Source organism: Brassica rapa, chromosome A06 (genome assembly GCF_000309985.2).
Source record: "Brassica rapa cultivar Chiifu-401-42 chromosome A06, CAAS_Brap_v3.01, whole genome shotgun sequence".
In the NCBI taxonomy this organism is placed as follows: Eukaryota; Viridiplantae; Streptophyta; class Magnoliopsida; order Brassicales; family Brassicaceae; genus Brassica; species Brassica rapa.
In genome coordinates, this window is record NC_024800.2 from 11,254,177 (window position 1) to 11,276,158 (window position 21,982).

A 21,982-nucleotide genomic window follows, 5' to 3' on the forward strand; every position below is an offset into this window, starting at 1 on the left:
TATATAACGATATTTTCTAAACTATTTCTAATATATGAGTGTCGTAAAACTTTTAACACAATAGTAAGTACATAGTGTTATGAACGTTTTTTAACATATATAAATAATTTGATGTTTGATTTAACTGCTTAAAATCATTAATAATAACTTAACTTGTGATTGAGCTCAAAACAAATTTTATTGCTTTTACTTTAAACCAGTTTAATCCTTGAAACATTATAGCTTCAATTGACGACTACTAGAAAAATGAAAAAAATGAACAAAATAAAAAATAAAATTTCATTTGAAGAAATGAAAAAATAAAAAAAATCTGAATTTTTGTTCAATTTGTTCCTTACCAAAATTGCATAAGGAAATTGTTTCTTATAAATTCATTTCTCCATGGGGAATTTAGAAGAAAAAGTGGGATCTACCTTTTAATAATTTGACTAAAATTTCAATATAACTGGTATAAGTTTTAAGAAACAAAGAATTCACCATAATTATTTTACTTCAGTATGTTCACCAATTAGAGATTTATTACTCCGATTTTTGGATTAATAAGAAATAAAATAATAAGTATTCGTAAGATGATTATGCCCGCATGTACGAGCAAAACACATAGTTAAAACATATTATGCCGGAGACTACAATTTTAATTCTGAACTGTTACTGTATCAATCAAAATTTCTATTAGATGAATCAAATAGTCTCGACTTTCAACAATTTCCATCTTAGAAGTACAGTTTTAACTCGTCATAAATTTTCTCAACATGTATTACAAATATTTTACTACTTGACATTAAGTATTATAGAACCACACAGAAGTGATCTACTAGTAAAGAGACTTTGAAGAGTTAAGCGATTCATTGAAAGCGATTCAGGTTCAAAGCAAATTATCGGTTATTTTAAATTTGTGTAGTCACGCATATATGAAATGCACTTCACAATAAAAATTACTCTGAATTAAAAAAAAAAACTAGACCCGAAAATTAAAATTTAGGCTGTATTTTGTTCAATTTTAAATTTAATTTTTTTTCCTTTTCAACATCAATTTTTAATTTAGAAAATGAAAGGATAGTTTCAAATGAATTCGTATCCTTTAATGGTTGTCAACAAGTTTTCTTCCTGTAAAAATTTTACAAGATAGTGATAGAAACATAACAAAATGTTTTAATAGCTGACACAAAATAAAATTTGTAATAAAATAAAAATCACATAAGCTTTACATAATTTTCTTCATAATGGCATATCTAATCTATTAAAAGAGGAGTACAAAATTAGATTATCCCTTAGTTTTCCACTATATTTACAATAGCATGCCACTGAAGTTATTAATTAACCTATCTTTTAGGATTTTTGTCTTTTCTCTTCAATTAATGTATTTCCAAAATCAAATTCTAACTAAAAAATCATGGCAACAATAATTAATAAACCTAAATTTTAATATTAATTGTCTTTTCTTTTTTTTATTATACATATGTGTGTTTGAAAATAATTAATTCCATATATACATTTCATAATTACATACATTATACGGTAATTATTTTACTAATTCCACATATACATAGTAAATATCTAATCTATTAAAAGAGGAGTACAAAATTAGATTATCCCTTAGTTTTCCACTATATTTACAATAGCATGCCACTGAAGTTATTAATTAACCTATCTTTTAGGATTTTTGTCTTTTCTCTTCAATTAATGTATTTCCAAAATCAAATTCTAACTAAAAAATCATGGCAACAATAATTAGTAAACCTAAATTTTAATATTAATTGTCTTTTCTTTTTTTTATTATACATATGTGTGTTTGAAAATAATTAATTCCATATATACATTTCATAATTACATACATTATACGGTAATTATTTTACTAATTCCACATATACATAGTAAATAGTATACAAAAATTTTATTATACATAATCATAAAATTGTGATCCATAAAAATAGTTTATACAACAATTTTATTATATATAATCATAAAATTTTGATCCATAAAAAATAAAAATACATTTGTGTGACTTTACAGGTCATATTCTAAATAAATAGATGATATAACTAAGGGTTTACATGATAAAATAAAACTACTCAATATAAACTATAGAATTATTGTGTTTAGAAATGTCATATTAAAATTAAATTAAACGGGTAACTTTTAAAATATATATTATCACTTATACAAATAAATATTTATTTATAAAAAAAACTAACACCTGCGCGGGTGCGCGGGTCAAGCTCTAGTATAAAGTTAAAGTTATGATCATACATAAATCTAGAGTTAAATAAACAAATATGTAACAAAATTAAATTCTAGCAATTTTTATTTGTCCAAAAATATAAAATCTAGCAAAATTAGTGTGATAAAAAGCTATATGGATGTGACCCAAAAAAGCATATAATAATAACTGCGTAGGGAGACATTAGGTGTATCACGCAGGAAATAACCTCCGCTCATTGGCCTAGTTAGGCGACTAGAGACGCAACTATGAAGGGTACACTCGTAAATCCCGATCCGAGGAACATTATTTGTAGTAAGAAGGGTAGGATCGTCATTTCAAGTATCTTCAGGAATAAAATTCAATTGTTTAATTCAATCGTGTATGGGCTCGAATGCTATAAACCCGTCGCCGTTGCTTGCAACTCCAAAACGTCTCGAAGTCGCTTTGCATCTTCAAAGCAATCCTTAAAACTTTTCATATCTATAAACTCTCAAGAGAGCTAGAGAATTTCTTGTCGGGAGGAAACGTTGTTGCTTCTGAGCTTGACGAAAGGATTTAAAGGTAATTCAAATTATGTTTGTTTTCGAACTTTGAAGTTTAGTTTAAGTGGTTCTGTAAATAGAGTCAAATCTTGGTTTGAAGTTTTTTTCTTTTGTATATTGTAAAGATGGTTACAGATTACGAAGATGAACCTTTCAAAAAAAACTGTGAGACGTGCGTCTTCATCAATAGATCTCTTTCTTGGTCGTCTCCAAGAGTTTTTTTTTTAGCATTTTCTATATTCGAATCTTAATCTATATAACAATCGTAGTTTGAATATATCAACAAGGATGAGATTTTTTTTTTGCATAGTTATTAAAAAAATCTAAGTATCTACATAAAGGTTCACGAGATTTGAGGCAAAAATAAATAAAATGAAAACTCACGAGATTTTTAATTAATTAAATAGTTTCAGGGGTTCAATGAATTTTTCAACTTCTGCGAGAATATTCCTTAGATATACCAATTGGAGGTCAAAATTCATACTAATTAAGGTTACAAATCTGATAAAATTTAGCATAATTATTTATTAAAAAAAAGTAAATTGAAGAGAATTCACCTCAAATAGTCTTCTTCAAAGTTTATAGAGACGCATGCATTACAGTCAAATGATCTGTCACTAACCACGACACGTTTTGGAGATTCACCAGAAGTAACGCCAAGAGTTCTATGAAGATTTATCCAGAAACAAAAAAAAAAGAGTATAATTCCATATGAAAATGGAATCTTCTCCCTGAGATTTAACTAATTTATGGACTATATTTATATCTTATTTACAGGTAAAAATTCGACATAATAATTTCTCATGGCTTCTCTAATGCAATCTGAGCCAGAGAAGGAGAAGAAACCAGTTGGGATTCGATTCTTGGAACGAATCAAAGGGTCAAAGCTCTCTTACAAAGCATACCAAGCCATAGTCTTGATCGTCACGTTTCTCGCTTACGCTAGCTATCACGCCGCAAGAAAAACAACAAGCATTGTCAAAAGCGCTCTTGATCCACAATCTCCAGACACAGGGGTTAACTCACTCCTTCTGAGATTCACTTCGTTTCGATCGTCCGGACAAGGACAAGAACAAGAAAATGGTGGTTGGGCTCCGTTCAACGGACCAAACGGAACGGTTCTGCTGGGGGAGATCGACGTTGCGTTTCTTGCGGTTTACGCTTTCGGTATGTACTTCGCTGGACATCTGGGAGACAGGATGAACCTGAGGATCTTCTTGACCGTTGGAATGGTCGGAACGGGTTTGTTCACGTCTCTGTTCGGTGTGGGTTACTGGGCGAATGTTCATAGCTTTTACTATTTCTTGATAATGCAAATGCTCGCTGGTCTGTTTCAATCCTCTGGCTGGCCTTCTGTGGTGGCTGTGGTCGGAAACTGGTTTAACAAGAAGAAGAGAGGCTTGATCATGGGGATATGGAACGCGCATACTTCCGTCGGCAACATCACAGGCTCGTTGATCGCTGCTGCGATGTTGAGATATGGTTGGGGATGGTCTTTTGTGGTTCCGGGTGTGGGTATTGCCTTGATCGGGTTGGTCAACTTCGCTTTCTTGCCTGTTAACCCGGAGATGGTTGGAGCAGAGCGAGACGAGGATGTTGATTCTTCGAGTGAGAAGATTGGTGACTCTCTAAGTGTCCCCTTGCTGTTGAGCTCGTCTGATTCGGAGACCGATGACAAGAAACGAGCTGTTGGGTTCCTTGAAGCGTGGAGGATCCCTGGAGTTGCTCCCTTCGCTCTCTGCCTCTTCTTCGCTAAGTTGGTCGCCTACACTTTCCTCTACTGGCTTCCTTTCTACGTTAGCCACACAGGTATGCAACACACAACACTAACTTAGACTCTTTGTTTTGGTCATGTAACTGATTACAAGTTTTGTGTGGTGATTTTGCAGCGATTGAAGGCGAGTATTTATCAGACGAAACAGCGGGGAACCTTTCGACAATGTTCGACGTAGGAGGCGTGGTCGGAGGGATCATGGCCGGTTACATTTCAGACAGAATAGGAGCAAGAGCGATTACAGCTGCGAGTTTCATGTACTGTTCGATCCCAGCTCTGTTCTTCTACCGGAGCTACGGACATGTGTCGTTACTAGCCAACGCGTCTCTCATGTTCTTAACCGGGATGTTGGTTAATGGACCTTACGCTTTGATCACTACCGCTGTTTCAGCTGATCTCGGGACGCACAGCTCCTTGAAAGGAAACTCGAGGGCTTTGGCTACCGTAACGGCTATAATCGACGGGACGGGATCCGTTGGAGCGGCGGTTGGGCCGTTGCTAACGGGTTACATATCTTCGAGGAGTAGCTGGACTGCGGTTTTCACCATGTTGATGGGAGCTGCGTTTGTGGCGGGACTGTTGTTGACCAGGCTTGTGATGGCCGAAGTAGCGGCTAAGATAGCTGAGTCGAGGCCGTCGGAATCAGAGTGTAGAGCTCCCGTGGACCATCAGGGTCATGTGCTAGATGTGTGAGCAACTTTGATCGCCATTTTTAGTTGCGTTCTTAAAGAGGAAAGATTCGGACCGGAGTTTTATGTCAAGATTTGGTCTGTGGGGGAAATTTGTATACATGTAATCTGTATTGTGAATGTACATAAATTAATATATGATATCGATATTTAGAAAGAGCAACTTCAAATTGAGCCAAAGGTTCTTATATCCATCTTGATTTGATCAAGGTCTCAAAGAATGAAACTCCATCATGTGGTAGTCAGATATGGAATGTTTGATAAAGATTAGATTAGCTTTGGTTTCCAGGCGAACATGTTTGACCAAATATTTATTCATTTTAGAGTAAAGTCATCGGGACATTTGGCAAAAAAAAAAAAAATTTAAAATATGTGAACGTCTAAACTTCTAAACAAACAAGTGGAATTCATGTCGGCACATATTTTATATGAATTGTGTGGGTAAAATTACCATCTGCTTTAATCCGACTCATGGTATTGGCATATTGGATTCAGCGTCACCCCTCTTTTTATAATATAGTTAAACATAAAATATACTACTATTGTGAAAATCTATGGCTAATAGATTAAGGACCACAGCTTCGGATTTCAAATATATAATCGTGGTTCTATTTGATTTCTGATCGGTTTAATAATAGCATAAAATATATAGACTATCTAGTTTCCAGTGTCCTCTGGCTACGTATGGACCAACCACTAGATGCACACACACCGAGTAATTGATACGCTATATTTTATCGTACTAATTTATAATGAATCAAATTAAAATATCGGATCCCACTAGAAGCTGCTTAATTATTTATTACAGTGACCTAAGAATTCTTTCTACTGAAAATGTATATACTCCCTTCTGTTCTGAAAAGATAACTATTTAAAAATAAAATTTTGTTCAAAAAGTTCTATGTTTTATGTATTTTGTGAAAATTTTATTAGTTAATAATGGTAAATTATAAATATTTAAAAATTGATTATACTTATTCAAATACTATTAGTTTAAATTTATAGAAAATAACTAAACACAAAATAATATATTTATAAATAAATTTTAATACATATCAATAGATAAAAACAAAAAAATAAGCATTACTTAAAAAAAGAGAAAGAGTATTATTTTAGAAAAAAAACTTATACCTTCATTTTTATCCTCGGCGAACTGTAATGTATATGAGGTTGTTGAAATTTTTTTCAACTATTAAATGTTTCAATGAAGCTGTTGAAAAAATTAAAATATGACGTGGATTGTTTATAGTTAAATTTTTTTTAACTAGGTGAAACAAAAAAAATGAGATGAAAATACATTACTTCAGCGTTTTAGAGTCTACATGATTGTTTTGAGAGCGTAAGCTTGCTTCACATTCTCCTTAGCAAAAATAACTGAGCTGACTCATTAGCGAAAAATGATAGGATCAGAGACGTTTTTTTCTCTGATATAGATCATACATGGTCATATGGAAGTGTTTTTCAAAGGAATGTCTCGTCTGATCAAAACTTACTTTAATAAAATAGGCAGCCGACAAAAAAAGAGACACTATAAAGATAATGTGTTATTTGATGATTGGCCATCAAAATTGTTAAAAAAAATTATTTCACCAAATTATTTTCAGACAATTTATGTTGTAGTAAATTAATTTATTTTATATCAAAACTTATCATTTTTGTGTGTTTATAAAAAAATATTTTTATATTTTTATAATTGTTTTCAATCAGTTTCTGTATATATATTTTAAATATTTTTTTTGATAAATAAATATTAAAATATTTAATTCTTAATTCTTAATTCTTTCGATTTAGATTTAATCATTTTTAACTTTGAGATTTCCTTGAAATAATTATTTTATTTTATCTTTCACTTGTTTATGTTTTAACCATTAATTGGCAATTACCAAATCAAAACATAAAATATAAAATAAGAATAAATGAATAGAGTGAAACTTTTTTCTTTCACAAATCATTATATTATATGATTTGAAATTAAATATGTTTTAAATGATCATGTGGAAAAAAATTTGAAGTGTTTAAAGGTAAAAAGTAGGTGTTCAAAAAATAAACTTGTGTACATTGTCTAACAGAGAAGTAACAAAATCTTAGCACTACAAATAATAATAAAAAAAAAATATATATATATATATATATATATATATATATATATATATATATATATATATATATATATATATATATATATATATAAATTAGAGTCATTTAGCTTAATAACCATAAAAGAGTCGGTAATTAGATAAATGGCTAGAGGTCTTTAGAAAATTGGAGGAGAGGAGAGTATTCCGATTTTAGCCCTACCATTAGCTTTACTTACTACTCTGACATTTGTCTTTCCTCAGACTAGCTAATCTAGTTGCTAACCTATTAACAATACACGCAAGGTAGCATGTCTGAGGGTTCAATTTTCAAAATCAATAGGTTCATCGGGGGATTAAAGATGCATGCAGAGCTTTTCTACTTGTACTTAACCCAGATAATCAGAAGCATGATTGATTAATTTTCCAAATAAAAGGGTTACTTCTCGAGTAGTAGAGACAGACGGGAACGTCGGTCATGATAAAATGGAATCAATACCGGAGATGATGTTCGCAGCCAGAGAAGAGCCCTTGGAGTTCGTGTTCTGACATACCAATCATCACGCGCCATAAAAGAAAAAATCTCAATGCGTTAAAAGAAGAAAAATTGGTGTGATACGGGAGTCGTCTTTCGGTAAAATAATTGAAATTGTAGACATAATAATTTGTAATTGTTGATTTACATGAGAATTAGTTGAAGGCGGCCATAAAAAAGTTGCAGAGTAAAAGCCCTAAAAAACTCAAGGAAGATGATGAAAAATTTACAATTATGCCATTTACTAAAAAAATTAAAAACAAAACGCAAAATACGCTATGGTCACGTCGAAACCGGGAACAAATGGTTACGAGTAGTAGCTTTTACCACTAAACCGTTGGAACTTACTAGTACAATTCACACAAGTTTAATAATATTACAAACTTCATCCCAAAATTAAAAAGTACTAAAAAGTAGCCTGATTATATCCGGATGTATAAATGTTTATCCGAAACTTGAAAAGTATTATCCAGTTTAAACATGTTATATCCGGATGTATTTATGTTCATCTAGTTTTACAAAGTTATATCCGACTACTTAAAAGAATAGTGAACTGAATATGTAAATGTTATCCAGATATATGGAAATGTATGAAATGAAAAACTATTTATGAATAATAATAAAATATTAACTTTAGTATAATATTGAGTAATTGCATCCTATAACTATACAAATCGATATTAGCTATCTGGTTATCACATTTTCATATCTAGGTAACTGGTTATAGTAAATATTAACACTATGTTTAGTATTTTGAATTGATTATCCAGTTTAAAAGATGTATAAAATGGTTTATTTGACCGGTAAAGTTTTAATCATTATGCCCATTAACAACAAGGACACAGTTTCTGAAGTCAAAGAAATAGCCCAAGGTAGTAAAGATAACCGGTTTTCAAATATAAAATCTGGATAAAATACGGTGTAAATACCGGTTATATATTTACGAAACCGGGAATGAGAAGCATTTGTAAAATTTGATATGTTTTGAGTAAAAATAGGGGACAATTTAAAAATAAAATTAATCACAAAGCAAGTATTTTGTTAATAACCGGTTATATGGCTCTGAAACCGGAGGTCAATTTTGAAACAAGCTAATTATAATTGGTTATATAGCATTGAAACCGGTAATTTGAATTACTTAAAACATGATATAGCATTGAAAACCGGTAATGATAAGATGTTGTAACACCGATGTCATTGGATAAACCAAAAGATATTTTCTTCTAATGGACTGAATGCTTCTGATGATAACCTAGGTAGACGGTTCCACAAGAATTAAAGATCTCATACTAGCTTTCGTATTGTCTTAGACTTATGTATTAAGTGTTGTTCATCTTGTTTGTGTTCAATCATGAAGTTGCTTTAATAATCGTTTGAATTTTCTTATCAATTTTTATTTTCAGAATCTTGAAATGTTGATTAGACTGACGACTTGTTTCCTCAAATCTGTAGACGGCTGTGACGGAGAGAGATGCAGAGCCGCCGCCAATTCCAGATCTATCACTCCATGAGAGGTGTTTTCAGGCTGCCTCTACCAGAATCTACATATTTCTTCAGCGTAACAAGCACGCCACCGCCACCACCGAATCTTGAGGGCCGTGACCGCCGATGACGTATTCCCCATTGCAACAGCAGAGTGGGCGACGTATTATCCGCAACTGTCTTCCCCCGCTTGCTTCAGCCATACAAGAAGCTCTACAACCATCGTTCTGGTCGACCCGTCATCGCTGCCGCCACTCTCTCGTCCTTGACTGGCATCTTAGCCGCTGCCGATGTGACCTTCTTCATCGACGCTATGCTAATCAAATGTTAGCTTCCGCAGAAAACGAGAATCAGATACAACACAGAAGCGCAGCAAGAGAGAGGAGAGAAGTTACAGAAGAAAGAGAATGGTGAAGAAATTAAGTGAGTGAGAGAGAGAAGGAAGTTGAAATATCAATAAGGAAAAAAAGATAGATGGATCATGTATATTGTGACTGCCACTTAGATGGATCATGTATATTGTGACTGCCACATATTATTCGATAAGTTTCACGCAAATCGAATCCCACTCGTATACTATAAAGAACTGACACACTTTCCATTCTTGCAGACAACCCTACGTAGCTATATTACGACTAACGATGACGCCTAGATAGTAAGTCACGCTTCACATGGGTATTAAGGTAATATCACAAGGTCTGTATGACCACTTAGCTAAATACAAAAGATCCTTGCATGGTTATCTAATATATCTTTTGTCTGTTACTAGTCAATGCAAATACTCTATAAATTAACCAGATAAGAGAAAAATATAACCAGAGAAAATAGTTAATAGGAGGTTTTGTTACTTAAACAGAGAAGCAATTTCATTGATTATGTTTTTAACATTCAACATGAATAGAAAAGTATATATAGATGAAAAAGCGATTTAGTTTGGGAAGGGATTTGAGTCATTTGACCCATAACTCATAAGAACCAAGCTAACATTTATTTCCTTCATGTGGTATTTGGAAACAGGATCTACGATCTTTTTCTCATGGTAACTATTTTTGTTGTGCAAATTAATCAGTTCTTACTATAAGAAACATGGAATTTTTGAGGGAAGCCAATTTCTCACAAATATTTACTCTTAAATAAAAATCGCTCGTAATTTTTTCACAAATCTTTAATTGCAAATAAAAGTCGCTCGGTGAGCTAATATCTTTCTTTGTATTTAGTTTTGGAAACAATATTTAATGTGAATATATTTACAAATTTTTTGGCAATTTAGTTGAATATGTTTAATTTGTATACATTATTGAGTTTTGATATTTAGTACTTCGTAAGATTATTTTAAGTGCCGAGAATTGAGTTTATAGCCGTAGTAGATTAAATTTCCAAAAATATTTATCGACGTTCATGTAAACATTAAATATTTCAATTAAATGTGTTATTCAACACCAATATCCTTGAAAAACCCCCAAATTGTTCAAGTGTCCGAATCCCTCACAATTCTCTTGCATATTTTTTTAGGGAATCCAAAACCCTCAAAAATTTCCAAGGGAAATTTTAAGAAATATAAATGACAAGCAAAGTTTTCGCAAATCCATCGCAGATTTGTGAGAAAGTTTTTTTTTCGAAATTTTGTGTGAGAGTTGCGAGGGATCTGTAATTTTTGTCGCGAATTCCTAACAAAATTGCTAGAGTTATATTTTTCCTTCTAATTCTCTTTTAGATTCTACGCAAGTTTGCGAAAGAGGTTTTTCACGCAAATTTTCGAGGAAAATTTTCTTTGCAAATCGATTGATTTTTTGTAGTGTCTTCACTATTACATCTTTAAAATTATTATTACTACTACTAACTTCATTCTCACCATAACCCTCTCTATGTTAAAACCAAATATAGTACTACAGTGTAAAATTTATATCTACTAAATGATTCCTTACAATTTCACTAGAGATAAATTTTGTATTCTTGCACTTCCAACAATAACATGGCATCTTACTAGTTTCATGTGTGATCGGTGTACTACCAGTCTTGTACATGAATATCTCTAGACCGTTGAAAAATTCATTCGACACTATCCCGTCAAAATCTTTGTGTATATACATTCAATTTCGTAATTCGTAAATATTACCATCGCCGGACATTTTTTTATTTCTATCTTTCTATCTTTCCCATTTTAGGATTTTTTATTTGTTTGTGTGTTTCATTCTTAAAAGAAAACATATAAAATTTTCGTCATTGGTATGTAAGAATTTAGCAACTGATTAACAATCAATGGTTTTACAAGTCTTTTACATCCATATAAAAACTAATTTATGAAGAAATTTATCAGGTATAAGTGTATAACCTATTACAAACACGTTTCCACATACTGTATCACTCACTCTCGTATATACATCATTAACAATTTCGTCGTAAAATGGTAGTACTTTACACTGCTTTTTTTTTTTTTTTTGAACTTACTTTACACTGCTTTTACGATGCATCTTTTCTTACATTGGCAATTTGTCATAATGTTACATATGCTTTACGACAAAAAATTATCGTAAAATTATTTCGACTTTACGACGATTGCCTCTCTAATTGTAATGTTTTTTTTTTTTGTAAAATCTCTAATTGTAATGTTGTCGTCACCTTACCGTCAATTTACGACAACCCAAATTCGTCGTAATCTTTGTTATGCAGATATTTTCTTATAGTGTTTCAATTTTTATTACACAATTATCCTAAAACTCTCTATTTAGAAAAAAAAATGATTTCCAGTGATTTCCATTTTTCATCTTTTTCCGGCAAAGTATTGTTTCATATTATCAAAAGGTATTACATGATCCGATTACGTTCGCCATTTATAGGAGGGTACAATCTTGAAGAAACAAAGTGTTTTTTTTTTTAATGTAAATATCATTTAAAAATGAAGAATGAGGTTTATAAATAGGGGTTAACAAACATACCTCTTGAATGGGTTCCATGATAAAAAAAAATTTAAAATATAGAAGCAATTTTTTTTAATAATTCAACTGTTTAACTTGGTAGCGAACATGAGAAGAAATAACCGATACAAACTTGAAGCACCAAAATGAGAAATGAAACCGATACTAGTACGGTAGAAGAAACTCAAAGACAAAGTAGAATCACTAGCAAAAAGCTGATTCTGCTAATGCTTTGTTGCTAGCAAATGAGCAACCCCATTCCACGTTCTTCTCGTGAATGTAAAGGTCCATTGAGCAAACTTATTTTTCCAGTAGGAAATGTCACTGCAAGAATTATCTATATTTCAATTTTTCATCTTAACATGCTTTCTCTCTTTATGAAATTTCTATTTTCAAATTAACTACATGATAGTGAGAGAAAGAGGAAAGAAAAGTAAAATACAAAAACATCCAAACGTACGTGTTTATAGGTAACGTAACAAACGTGTACATGTGCACGAAAAGGCATATATTAGTTTCACAGTAACCGTTGCAACCCACTTCTTTAGAAGTTTCCTTATTCCACATTGTAAAATCCGACAAAGACACAGAAACAAAACACAAAAATTCATTGATTGGGTTTAAGAAGGTGAAGAGAATGAAGAAGCAGACAAACACAAACTCAGTCTTGGAGAAGAAACTTGAAGAACTCGAGAATCTAAGTGAATCACTCACTTTTAATGAAGATGATCCCAGTGTCTACCGCGATATCGAACTCCGAGTTATTTTCGCGAAGACCCTCTTAGCGGCTGAGATTTCTTCCCGGCCTAACGACACAGAAGGAGAAGAAGGCAGTGAAGAAAGGGTGAAATTTGCTTGCATGGCCAAGAGGTTAACCGAACTCGAAGAGGCTTTTACAACCAATCGACTCTCCGGTCGTGATGATGAGAATTTGGATAATAATGATGGTGTTGGCGATGGTGAAGCCGGTTCGGTTGTCTCGTGGGTGAATTCTTGTCAGGAAGAACTCGATAAAGCAGAGGAAGAGAAGGAGGAGGAGGAGGAGAAGTTGCTATTGTTTCAAGATGCTTCATCGGAGGAGAAGAAAGGAGATGAAGACGATGAGCAGTGGCCATTGTTTCAAGATGCTTCATCGGAGGAGAAGACAGAGGTTACGTTTCCTGCAGTGCCGGTTAAGGAAGAGGTAGTGGTTAGAGATGTGAAAGACAAGAGGCGGTTTGGTTTTATGGATTTGATCTGTTTCGGTTTAATGGGTGTGATTATAACCTTACTATTAGGGTATATTGGTGATATCACAGAGGAAGATCCTTTTCTTACCCCTACTTAGGTGATTGTTTCATTTGATTTTCACTCTGTTTTTAGTTTCATTCTTTCAGTTTGCTACTTGTATGAATACATTAGATGGTTGTATTCTTTCATTGTATGGTTTAATGAATGAGTATGAAGTATAGTAATCAAAAAGCTATGATTTTTAAATTACAAAAACAAAGACAGAAAGAAGAGAGAACTTGTAATTTGTGGAATTTTTTTCTCGTACCAAATGCATACCAAAGTGACAAACAGAGCCAAACCGTTCACAAGAAATCGAACATATGACCTTTCTATGGAGATGGGTAAATACTGTTAAAAAATTGGCTCCTAATTAAATACAGTAGCATCATCAGACACATGCTTGACCAATTTTTAATTAGAGCCGGTTCTAACATCAATGTCAAATAAGAACATAATTAATGAGAGTTCTTAACTTTAATTTTAACTAAAAAAACACTAAAAAAATAACACCTAAATAATAGATATAAAAAACGTTTCTTAGCAAAAAAATATCAAATCGTATGTTGTAAGAATCCTAAATGGGTGCCTCCATTAATCATGCTCTAAGTGAATGATACGAAGGATGCACACACCATGAAGTACGTAAATCTCATATACAACGGATGGATTTCGAACTAAAATGTATATTTTGTCTCTTAATAACATTGATAAAAGACTGTGTTTCAAATTTTAAGCTGGACCTAATGTAGCGCTAGAGCAAATGCGTCTTATACCGATGTATCTTTAAATATATATAGAATAGTTTGTTGGGTTAACAATGATGTTAACAAGAGATAAATAAATAAACAAGGATCACATACCCACTTACACACATAACACACTATATAAATAGTCTGGGAATAGAACATGCAATTCTCCTCACAACCCTGTCTTGAATGGCACCCCAGTGGAAGGCAACCATGAACCGCCTGCAATGAGGCTTCCCACAGTAAACCGGGAAGCAACCGCAGCACTGGTAATGGCGTGGAATCCTTTCCACCGGACCCGCCACCTCGTGGAAGAACCCGGTCCAAAATTTTTATACTCTCCATAGAAAACTGTGTTGAGAGCAAAATTGGACCCTCTTAACCAAGGAGACCATCCCAAGGGACTGATCGAGTTATCTATATAAGTCTTCATGATCGTAACACGCGAATACGCTTGCCACGGTCTACCTAAATAGGTCTTGTACGCTCCAATAACAGGCCTCAAATCGGAAGCCGCGATTATCCTTGAGCTGTGGATGGTAATACCTGTGTTCTGAAAAGGGTCACCACGACCCTGAGCAGTTATAACGTTAGCCTGGCCACGGAGAGGACGTCTAACGAGGATCATGCAGTTTTGAAACACAACAGCTGCATTTCCGAAGATGAAGTCTATGGTGCCTGAGATGTAACATTCTCTAAAGAACTGACGTTGCGAGTGAATGTAGAGCGTGTCTTGGAATCCATGGATACCGACACGGTAGAAAACTGAGAGGTCAGAGGATGACCGAACCGAGACAGCTTGGCCGCGTAATGGCCCTGCCGTATTGATGAACGTCATGTCCTTTGCTACAAACCTTTGGCCTCCAAAGCCTTCAGTAAGAGTTGACAAAAAAATTATTTAGTATCATAAGAAGATTTAAATCGGATTTATCCAATATGTTAAGAAATATATTTACCAGCTGTTGCTGAGTTATAGGTGGTGTAGCCGTTCTTGACGCTTCTACCGCTGGTGATGATTGTTTTTCTTGCGCCGTCACCAACAAGCATTATGTTGTGGTTATCGTTCCCGACTTCGATGTTCTCTCTGTAAACACCTTTCTTCACATATATTATAAATCTTGACTTGATTCTTCGTCTTCCTGCGAAGTTTATCGCAGATTGGATCGACCGGAAATGGCCAGACCTGTCTTGCGACACCACTAGATGGGGTCTAGATTTCGCTAAAGAGGCTGATACGAGTAATCGCCTCTCGTGTCTTGACACCCAGCTTGGGAAGTATTCTTTGTGGTTAGCTGCACAAACCAAACAAATAAAAATATGACCGTGTTAGATAAAGTCACGTTATTTATTCAAACATTTGGTATATAACCACTTAACATGAAAAATATATCTTTTGGAGGAAATATAACAAAGGGTGTTAATTAGTACACATGATTAATCTGATTACGTGTGAGATAAGATTACGATAAACGTAATAACACTTATATTTATTGAAAGAAATAGACACTTTAAGTTTATTTGTATATACCTTTTGTTGCATCAAAGTATTAAGAGAGATAAACAAATCAGAATGTTCATATATGAGGAATCTAATTAACCACTCAAAGTAATTATAATACTATAATAAAACTGAACGTACCAGTTGTATGATTATGTTGCTTCATGAGAACTCCATTGACAGCCAAACAGTTTCCAATCAAATCCGACAAGTTCTTGTTGGAGATCGCCGGCATGACAAAATCCGAGACCTTAAGATCCTCCGAACCAGACCGGCATGTCTCAATGTTGGTCTGGGCTGTGCTGAGCCACGTTTGTGCGTCGAAGTTCGAACACTTCACATCACTGGAAGCCGCCGGGTTAAGTCCCTTGAGCGTCAGGTTCAGTTGAGCCACCGTGTTTTCAAAGAGCTTTACACAGTCTGACCAAGCGGCTTTCCGTTGGTTGTTGGTGCAGCTCGGACCGAACTTTACGGTCTGAGCGTGTGTGATGACGGCTTGGTCAAGTGCTACTTGGACCAGCAATCGTAGAAATTCCGACCGAAACCTTGGTGGTCTGTTAATGTTGTTGTGTGGGCTCCTTTGGAAGTAATAATTGCATGTTTCAGCGTGTGGAGTCTTGTTGCACCACCATGTCATGTCGCCAGAGATAGAGTCGTTGTTGATCGGAGATGGAGCAGCTGCCGGACCGGGAGATGGCGGTGAGGTGGTTGGGGGACTCGTGGTGGGGGTTGGGGATGGTGCGGTTTCTTGTGATGGTGCAATATTGTGGTCCCATGAAGACGGAGCATTTGCTCCACCGCTGAAGTCACCATCGTGTACGGCGGAGGAGAATGGTAGAAGAAGAAATGATGCCAAGAGGCAAATGTGGAAGATGCCATTGCCTCTAAGCATTTTTTGAAGTTCTTGGGTATGAGTTTGTATGGGGAATTGAGAATCATGGTGTGATGTTTTAACTAATTAAAGGATATTATTTTGTATATTAAATTAATTCATATTTATTTTATTTTTAATTATAATTCTGCAGTTTGTGTGTATGTACCTTGCAAGTGATTATTATTGGGGAGAACATGATGATGTGTGTTGTCTTTGCTTGGGATTGTATACATATGATATCGTGACTCATCTTCTTATTTAGAAACATATGATTATAAAATCATATAATATCAATCCTCTATAGAGATGCCTATAATTGATTCCATATATATATTATAAAAATATTTAGAAGAAAAATGTCAAATGAATAAAGAGGAGGAAAAGTAACTTAAAAGGAAGAAGAAGAAGAAGAAAATGTTATTTTTCCAATGTTAAAGTAACCTACCATGTGCTTTTAGCTCAGTTTCTACTCTTGTTGTTTCAAGCATACGCAAACTCTTTCAACAATATTGTTTACTTTATGTTATATTTTATGAATGTCTCCGGTGAATATTTAACTCCTAAGAGTTTTACTTTTATGTTTTTTTTAATGAAATTTCAAATTTATTCATCCTTTATGGAAATTAACATTTACAAAGAATAAGAATTTTTGTGACTAAGCTATGTTGGGCTAAGTGTAAACTAAAATAAGGTAAAAAAGATAGAGGAGCTTCATGACTACATAGTGTGGGTGAACCACCGTCGCATAAGTCCCTCGAGCTTATGCCTGCTTTGTACTTAAGTGATGAAATGCGATTCTTTATCGCTTTGTCTACTGCCTTGCCTATAGCTTCTGCTGTCATCCAACTAGTGTGGTGTCTCCGCGCATTCCGTTCCCTCCAGATATGATAAATAGTTGTTTGAAATAATATTTTGATGAGAATAGTATCCATTGACCCATCTCGGAGCCCCTCCATGTAGTCTAGTGTGAGCTGCCAGTCCGGATCAGTATGAGAACCCATGATGCGATTTGCCAGTCCATGCCAAACCGTATAAGAGTATGGGCACGCAAAGAACAAATGATCCCTTGTCTCATCAACCTCGCCACACAACGTACAACCTTGAATCATCCCCATGACCGCATCCTATCTCCAGTGGATAACCTATTCTTCACAGCAATCCAAGTGATGAACGAGAACCGGGGTACCTCTTGTATGAACCAAACGACTTTACTCCATCCCACTGGCCCCTTTTTCACTCGAATTTGGTCCCACGTCTTCTTGGAAGAGAAGTTCTCTTGATAATCATCATCTCCAGCTTTCCATAGGACCACATCTCTTCCATACTGAGCATCAGGAACTGGTTCAGCTATGATGGCAGCATGAAGGTCGTGATAGTGTCGACTCCGCTGTCCTCTAAGTGCCCATTCATTCTGTTTAACCACTTTTCTAACAGTAGCTCGACGAGGTAGACCAATGTAGGTGGTACCAGCTGCACCTGTGATATCAATCAAGCGTCCCTTATCTAGCCAATTATCAAACCAGAAGTAAGTTGATTTCCCATCCTTGACTTTGAACTTGAGAAAAGTATAGACAGTATCTCGAAGTTTGAGGAGTTTCCTCTACATCCAAAATCCTTTATGTGTATCCCTTACGTCTCAGAAGGAACTACCCTTGAGCAAATATAATTTGATCCAACAAACCCACAGTAACGTATGTTCCGTAAAGAGTCTCCAAATAAGCTTAAGCGCAAATACCAAAGAAAAATCTCTCAGTCGTCTTACACCCAAACCTCCCTCATCTTTGGGATAACATAGATTTGCCCAGCTAACCTTCACCTTATGTGTTTGGTTGGGAGATCCAGACCAAAGAAAAGCGCAGCACATACTTTCAATAGTATCGAGACACTTGGCTGGCAGAATGAATGCTGAACTCCAAAAGTTGACAATGCTTATAATCACCGAATTGATAAATTGTTACTTTTATGTTGAGTATTAGGCATATGACTTCGGTTCTGTTCTACCTCAGTTTTTGATTCGGTTCTATTTTACAGAGATATATGAACCGCTCAAATATATATGAAATTTGTTTCAGTTTTGTTTTTTTTCGGTTTCCAGTTCAGTTTATATGAAATTGGCGCTAAATTAAGTATTAAGAGAAATTATTATGGTAATTTGGTTTTCTCAGATAATATATTTATTTGCTGATAATTTTAGATACTTAGAAACACACTTTTTGCTTATAAATTGTACTTATACATACTAGGGGGTTTTCCGGGCTACGCCCGGATTTTTTCTTATAATATTAGTTTAATTTAATTTGTATAAAAAATATGATAAATACTTTTACCAAAAAATATGATATATACTGGAACGGGTTATAGAATTATATAAATAAATAAAATATAAAAATATTATTTGTTATGTTTTATTGGAATTTTATATAGGAGATTAGTAAGACTAAGAAAAAATTAACTAACTTATTATTTTAGATATATATATATATATATATTCTTTATCTTGGTTATTTATTTTATGTAAGACAACTGTAAAAATTATAACTAATACTGTATTAAGTTTGTTTGGTTTTACAATTATTAAGTATTCATTTTTGTACTTGTCTTTAAAAGTACAGAAAATAGGCCTATTAACCATACAAAAAACATAATTTCACTAAATATCCAAAATCTCATCATTTCTATACTTTCTCTTCTTATCTCTCTTCTTTTTCTCTAAATATTTTATTTCTATTTTTTTTGGTTATTCGGCAAATAACCCCAAACTAAAGTACCAACCTACTTGTAAACGGTTTTTTTTATTTTTTTCTTCAGTTTATTGCTTTAGTCCAAATTTAAATTTATCATTTATTGTTTGCTATTTAATTTATTTTTTTGTTTAGTTTGTTTTGTGATGGAAATAAATTTTGCTTCATGATTTGAAATATTTTTAGTTGTAAAGGTATAGAAGGTTTTCTTTCTTACAGTTGATTTAATATTAATTTTGCAGTTTCTTTTTTTAATAATTTAAGTAATTAGATTTTACTATGGAAATATTGTAAATATTAATACTATTATTTGATGTTCGAGCTTTTTTGTTTGTTTGTTGGGTATTGTTTGTGTGCTGGGTCATCCTTTTTTCAAGACCGAATCTACATGCTCAAACATGGTCATGAGTCTCATGACGTCGCGAAAACAGGTATGAGTGAGGACTTCAAACCCAAAATTTATAAATGGTAGATATATAAGAAAATTATCAAAATTATCACTGTCAACGGTCTAAAATTAGGTTACTATTTGTTTAGCTTTTGTTTGTAAGACATTTTTTTTCTGAAGAACACTTAACTTAAATCTGATTACACGCATTGCATAGACGTTTTGTGTGTTTATGAAAATAATTTATGAAACAAAAACGGTTTTAAGAATTTTATAATTCTAACTGCTACGGTTTGATCCTGCCCTGCAATCTGAGTGGCAAACCAACGAATTACATTATTATTATTCTCACACTTGCCTCACTTTTTTTTTGTTCCACGACCTTTGTCTATGATGCTTTGATAGTATTGTGTACAAACTCAATATTCAACTTTTACCAAAAAAAAACTCAATATTCAACTCCCCCATGCTTGATGAAGCGTTTGACCACCAGCTTTAACTCTTCCAGAGTGGTTCTCTCGCCAAATTTGTTAAGCCTTATAATGGGAATAATAGCAAGCTCCAGAAAAGACATATGGAAGCTCCATTAAGAAAAGTGGACAGCAAGGTGCTCAATCACAGAAAAGATACACTGTTCTTGAAAATTCTGAGACTTCAACCAATTCTTAGGCAGCTTTATGGTTGAGACAGCTCCAAGCTGCTTTACTTGCTTTTCGCTGTCGTTTATGGATTTATATTCCAGTATATCCAATACCAGTGAAGCTATCAGAATGAATATACCACTTGCACGAAAGAGATTGAGCCATCAAATACATTTAATTCTTAGGAGCACGTACCGTGGTCCACTCAATAGTGTAGCAACTCCATTTATAACCTGAATTATAGTATAAAGCAGAGACTGGAGATCCTGAACGATAAAACTAACACAGAGTTCCAGATCAATAGATTATGCAACTCTAGTTATAGTATAAAGCTGATGTATCTTCTCAGCAGCTTCCTTATTCTCAATAGACACGTTGACGGCTATTGCTGCCTCAAGGTTTGAATTAACAGTTTTTTGAAGCTGGTTAACTGCTTTGTCACCAACTGCACTCTATATAAAAGAAAGAGAAGCATTTTTTTCAACAACACAAAGAAATCACCTCTTCCATTTCGCATTAATTTCAAACCTGTAAGCACTCTGTAATTGCAGAAGACATGGTTTTTTCAAGTTACAAAAAAAAAAGACATGGTTTTTTCAATAGCTTGTGTTACTGCACGTGCTATGGCTAGAACAATTGAGGTAAATTCTCTTTGTTATTTTCTCTAACACATCATTTAAGTCCTTGCTCATGAAGTTTGTAATCTAATGAGCTTTAGAAATTGTAACCAAATCACTAAAGCACAAAGCTAGGGAATTGTAAGAACTACAAAAAAAAAAAGATTGCGATTAAAAGACCAAAAGAAGTCCACAACTTAGACAATAAAAATTAGCTCAAAAATTCTGAAAATTCGGAGACAAAAAGTCCACAACTCTGCACTCAAGAACAAACAAAATAGGTAGCTCAACTAATTTAGAATTCACTTACATATCTTTTTATCAACCACCAACAGAGTAGCAGTAAACAATGATGATTCAGTGGTTTCTATAGAAAAATTAGTTGTTTCATCAGATTATTTAATAAATGAATGAATGTATAACGATTCTTACATTTTCTTATGCTTCAGAACCCTCATACATTGGACTTCTAGGACCAAGTCTTCTTTTTATATGTTCGTCAGAGCTCAAGATCAAGCCTCTAGATCTTATCTTCCACTGGTTCGCCTTTCTATTTTTCTGAAAAACATTATGAAAGCAATTAAGTTGAATTTCGTTTTGGATCTTAGTGGTTCAATCCAATACTCCTAAACTTTCACACAAGAAACAGAGAAAATCAGTATGTCGATGCATATTGAAATTTCAAAACCCAATCACTATGAAGAATGATCGATGAATATCAAACGTTTTCACAAAACTGAATGATATAAAAGGAGAGGACAAACCCGATCAGAGGTATCCTGAATGAACTGACGCGGATTTTATCGATTTCACCATCATTTGGTGTTTTTTTTGTTTTTTTGGAACGTGGTCGTAGCTTAGATTCGGCGAAGAAGTTTAGATAAATTGAGGAACATTGGGAGTCCAAACGTTAACATTTTCATGTTTCAAGGAGTATTAAAGAGAATTAAATGTTAAAGATGATTTGCAGAGACGTTAAGAAAGATGAAG

The 21,982-nt window shown here is 33.8% G+C and overlaps 4 protein-coding genes across 6 annotated transcripts; 2 read left to right on the plus strand and 2 right to left on the minus strand.

Moving 5' to 3' along the window:
• The first annotated feature begins 2,388 nt into the window (after nt 1–2,388).
• Nucleotides 2,389–5,382, plus strand: LOC103873246 (putative glycerol-3-phosphate transporter 1). Of its 2 annotated transcripts, XM_009151669.3 has the most exons (4): nt 2,389–2,764; nt 2,871–2,917; nt 3,523–4,554; nt 4,635–5,382. In XM_009151669.3, the coding sequence occupies exons 3-4, from the start codon at nt 3,549–3,551 to the stop codon at nt 5,210–5,212; spliced, it is 1,584 nt and encodes a 527-aa protein (XP_009149917.1). In that variant the 5' UTR covers nt 2,389–2,764; nt 2,871–2,917; nt 3,523–3,548; the 3' UTR covers nt 5,213–5,382. The 2 variants fall into 2 exon arrangements, with proteins under 2 accessions (XP_009149917.1, XP_009149916.1); XM_009151668.3 differs by lacking the exon at nt 2,871–2,917 and having other exon boundaries at nt 2,401–2,764.
• Nucleotides 5,383–11,343: 5,961 nt separating this feature from the next.
• On the plus strand, nt 11,344–13,840 carry LOC103873247 (mitotic apparatus protein p62). Its single transcript, XM_033272128.1, has one exon. The coding sequence runs from the start codon at nt 12,853–12,855 to the stop codon at nt 13,540–13,542; it is 690 nt and encodes a 229-aa protein (XP_033128019.1). The 5' UTR covers nt 11,344–12,852; the 3' UTR covers nt 13,543–13,840.
• A 393-nt stretch (nt 13,841–14,233) lies between these two features.
• On the minus strand, nt 14,234–21,426 carry LOC103873248 (probable pectinesterase/pectinesterase inhibitor 33). 2 transcript variants are annotated; one of them, XM_033272126.1, is made up of 4 exons: nt 20,571–21,426; nt 15,873–20,450; nt 15,190–15,525; nt 14,234–15,103 (listed from the first exon to the last, which is right to left on the minus strand). In XM_033272126.1, the coding sequence occupies exons 2-4, from the start codon at nt 16,621–16,623 to the stop codon at nt 14,406–14,408; spliced, it is 1,785 nt and encodes a 594-aa protein (XP_033128017.1). In that variant the 5' UTR covers nt 16,624–20,450; nt 20,571–21,426; the 3' UTR covers nt 14,234–14,405. The 2 variants fall into 2 exon arrangements, with proteins under 2 accessions (XP_033128017.1, XP_009149919.1); XM_009151671.3 differs by having other exon boundaries at nt 15,873–21,426.
• LOC103873366 lies at nt 17,711–18,384 on the minus strand. Its single transcript, XM_009151780.1, has 2 exons — nt 18,376–18,384; nt 17,711–18,205 (listed from the first exon to the last, which is right to left on the minus strand). The coding sequence occupies exons 1-2, from the start codon at nt 18,382–18,384 to the stop codon at nt 17,711–17,713; spliced, it is 504 nt and encodes a 167-aa protein (XP_009150028.1).
• Nucleotides 21,427–21,982: the final 556 nt, after the last annotated feature.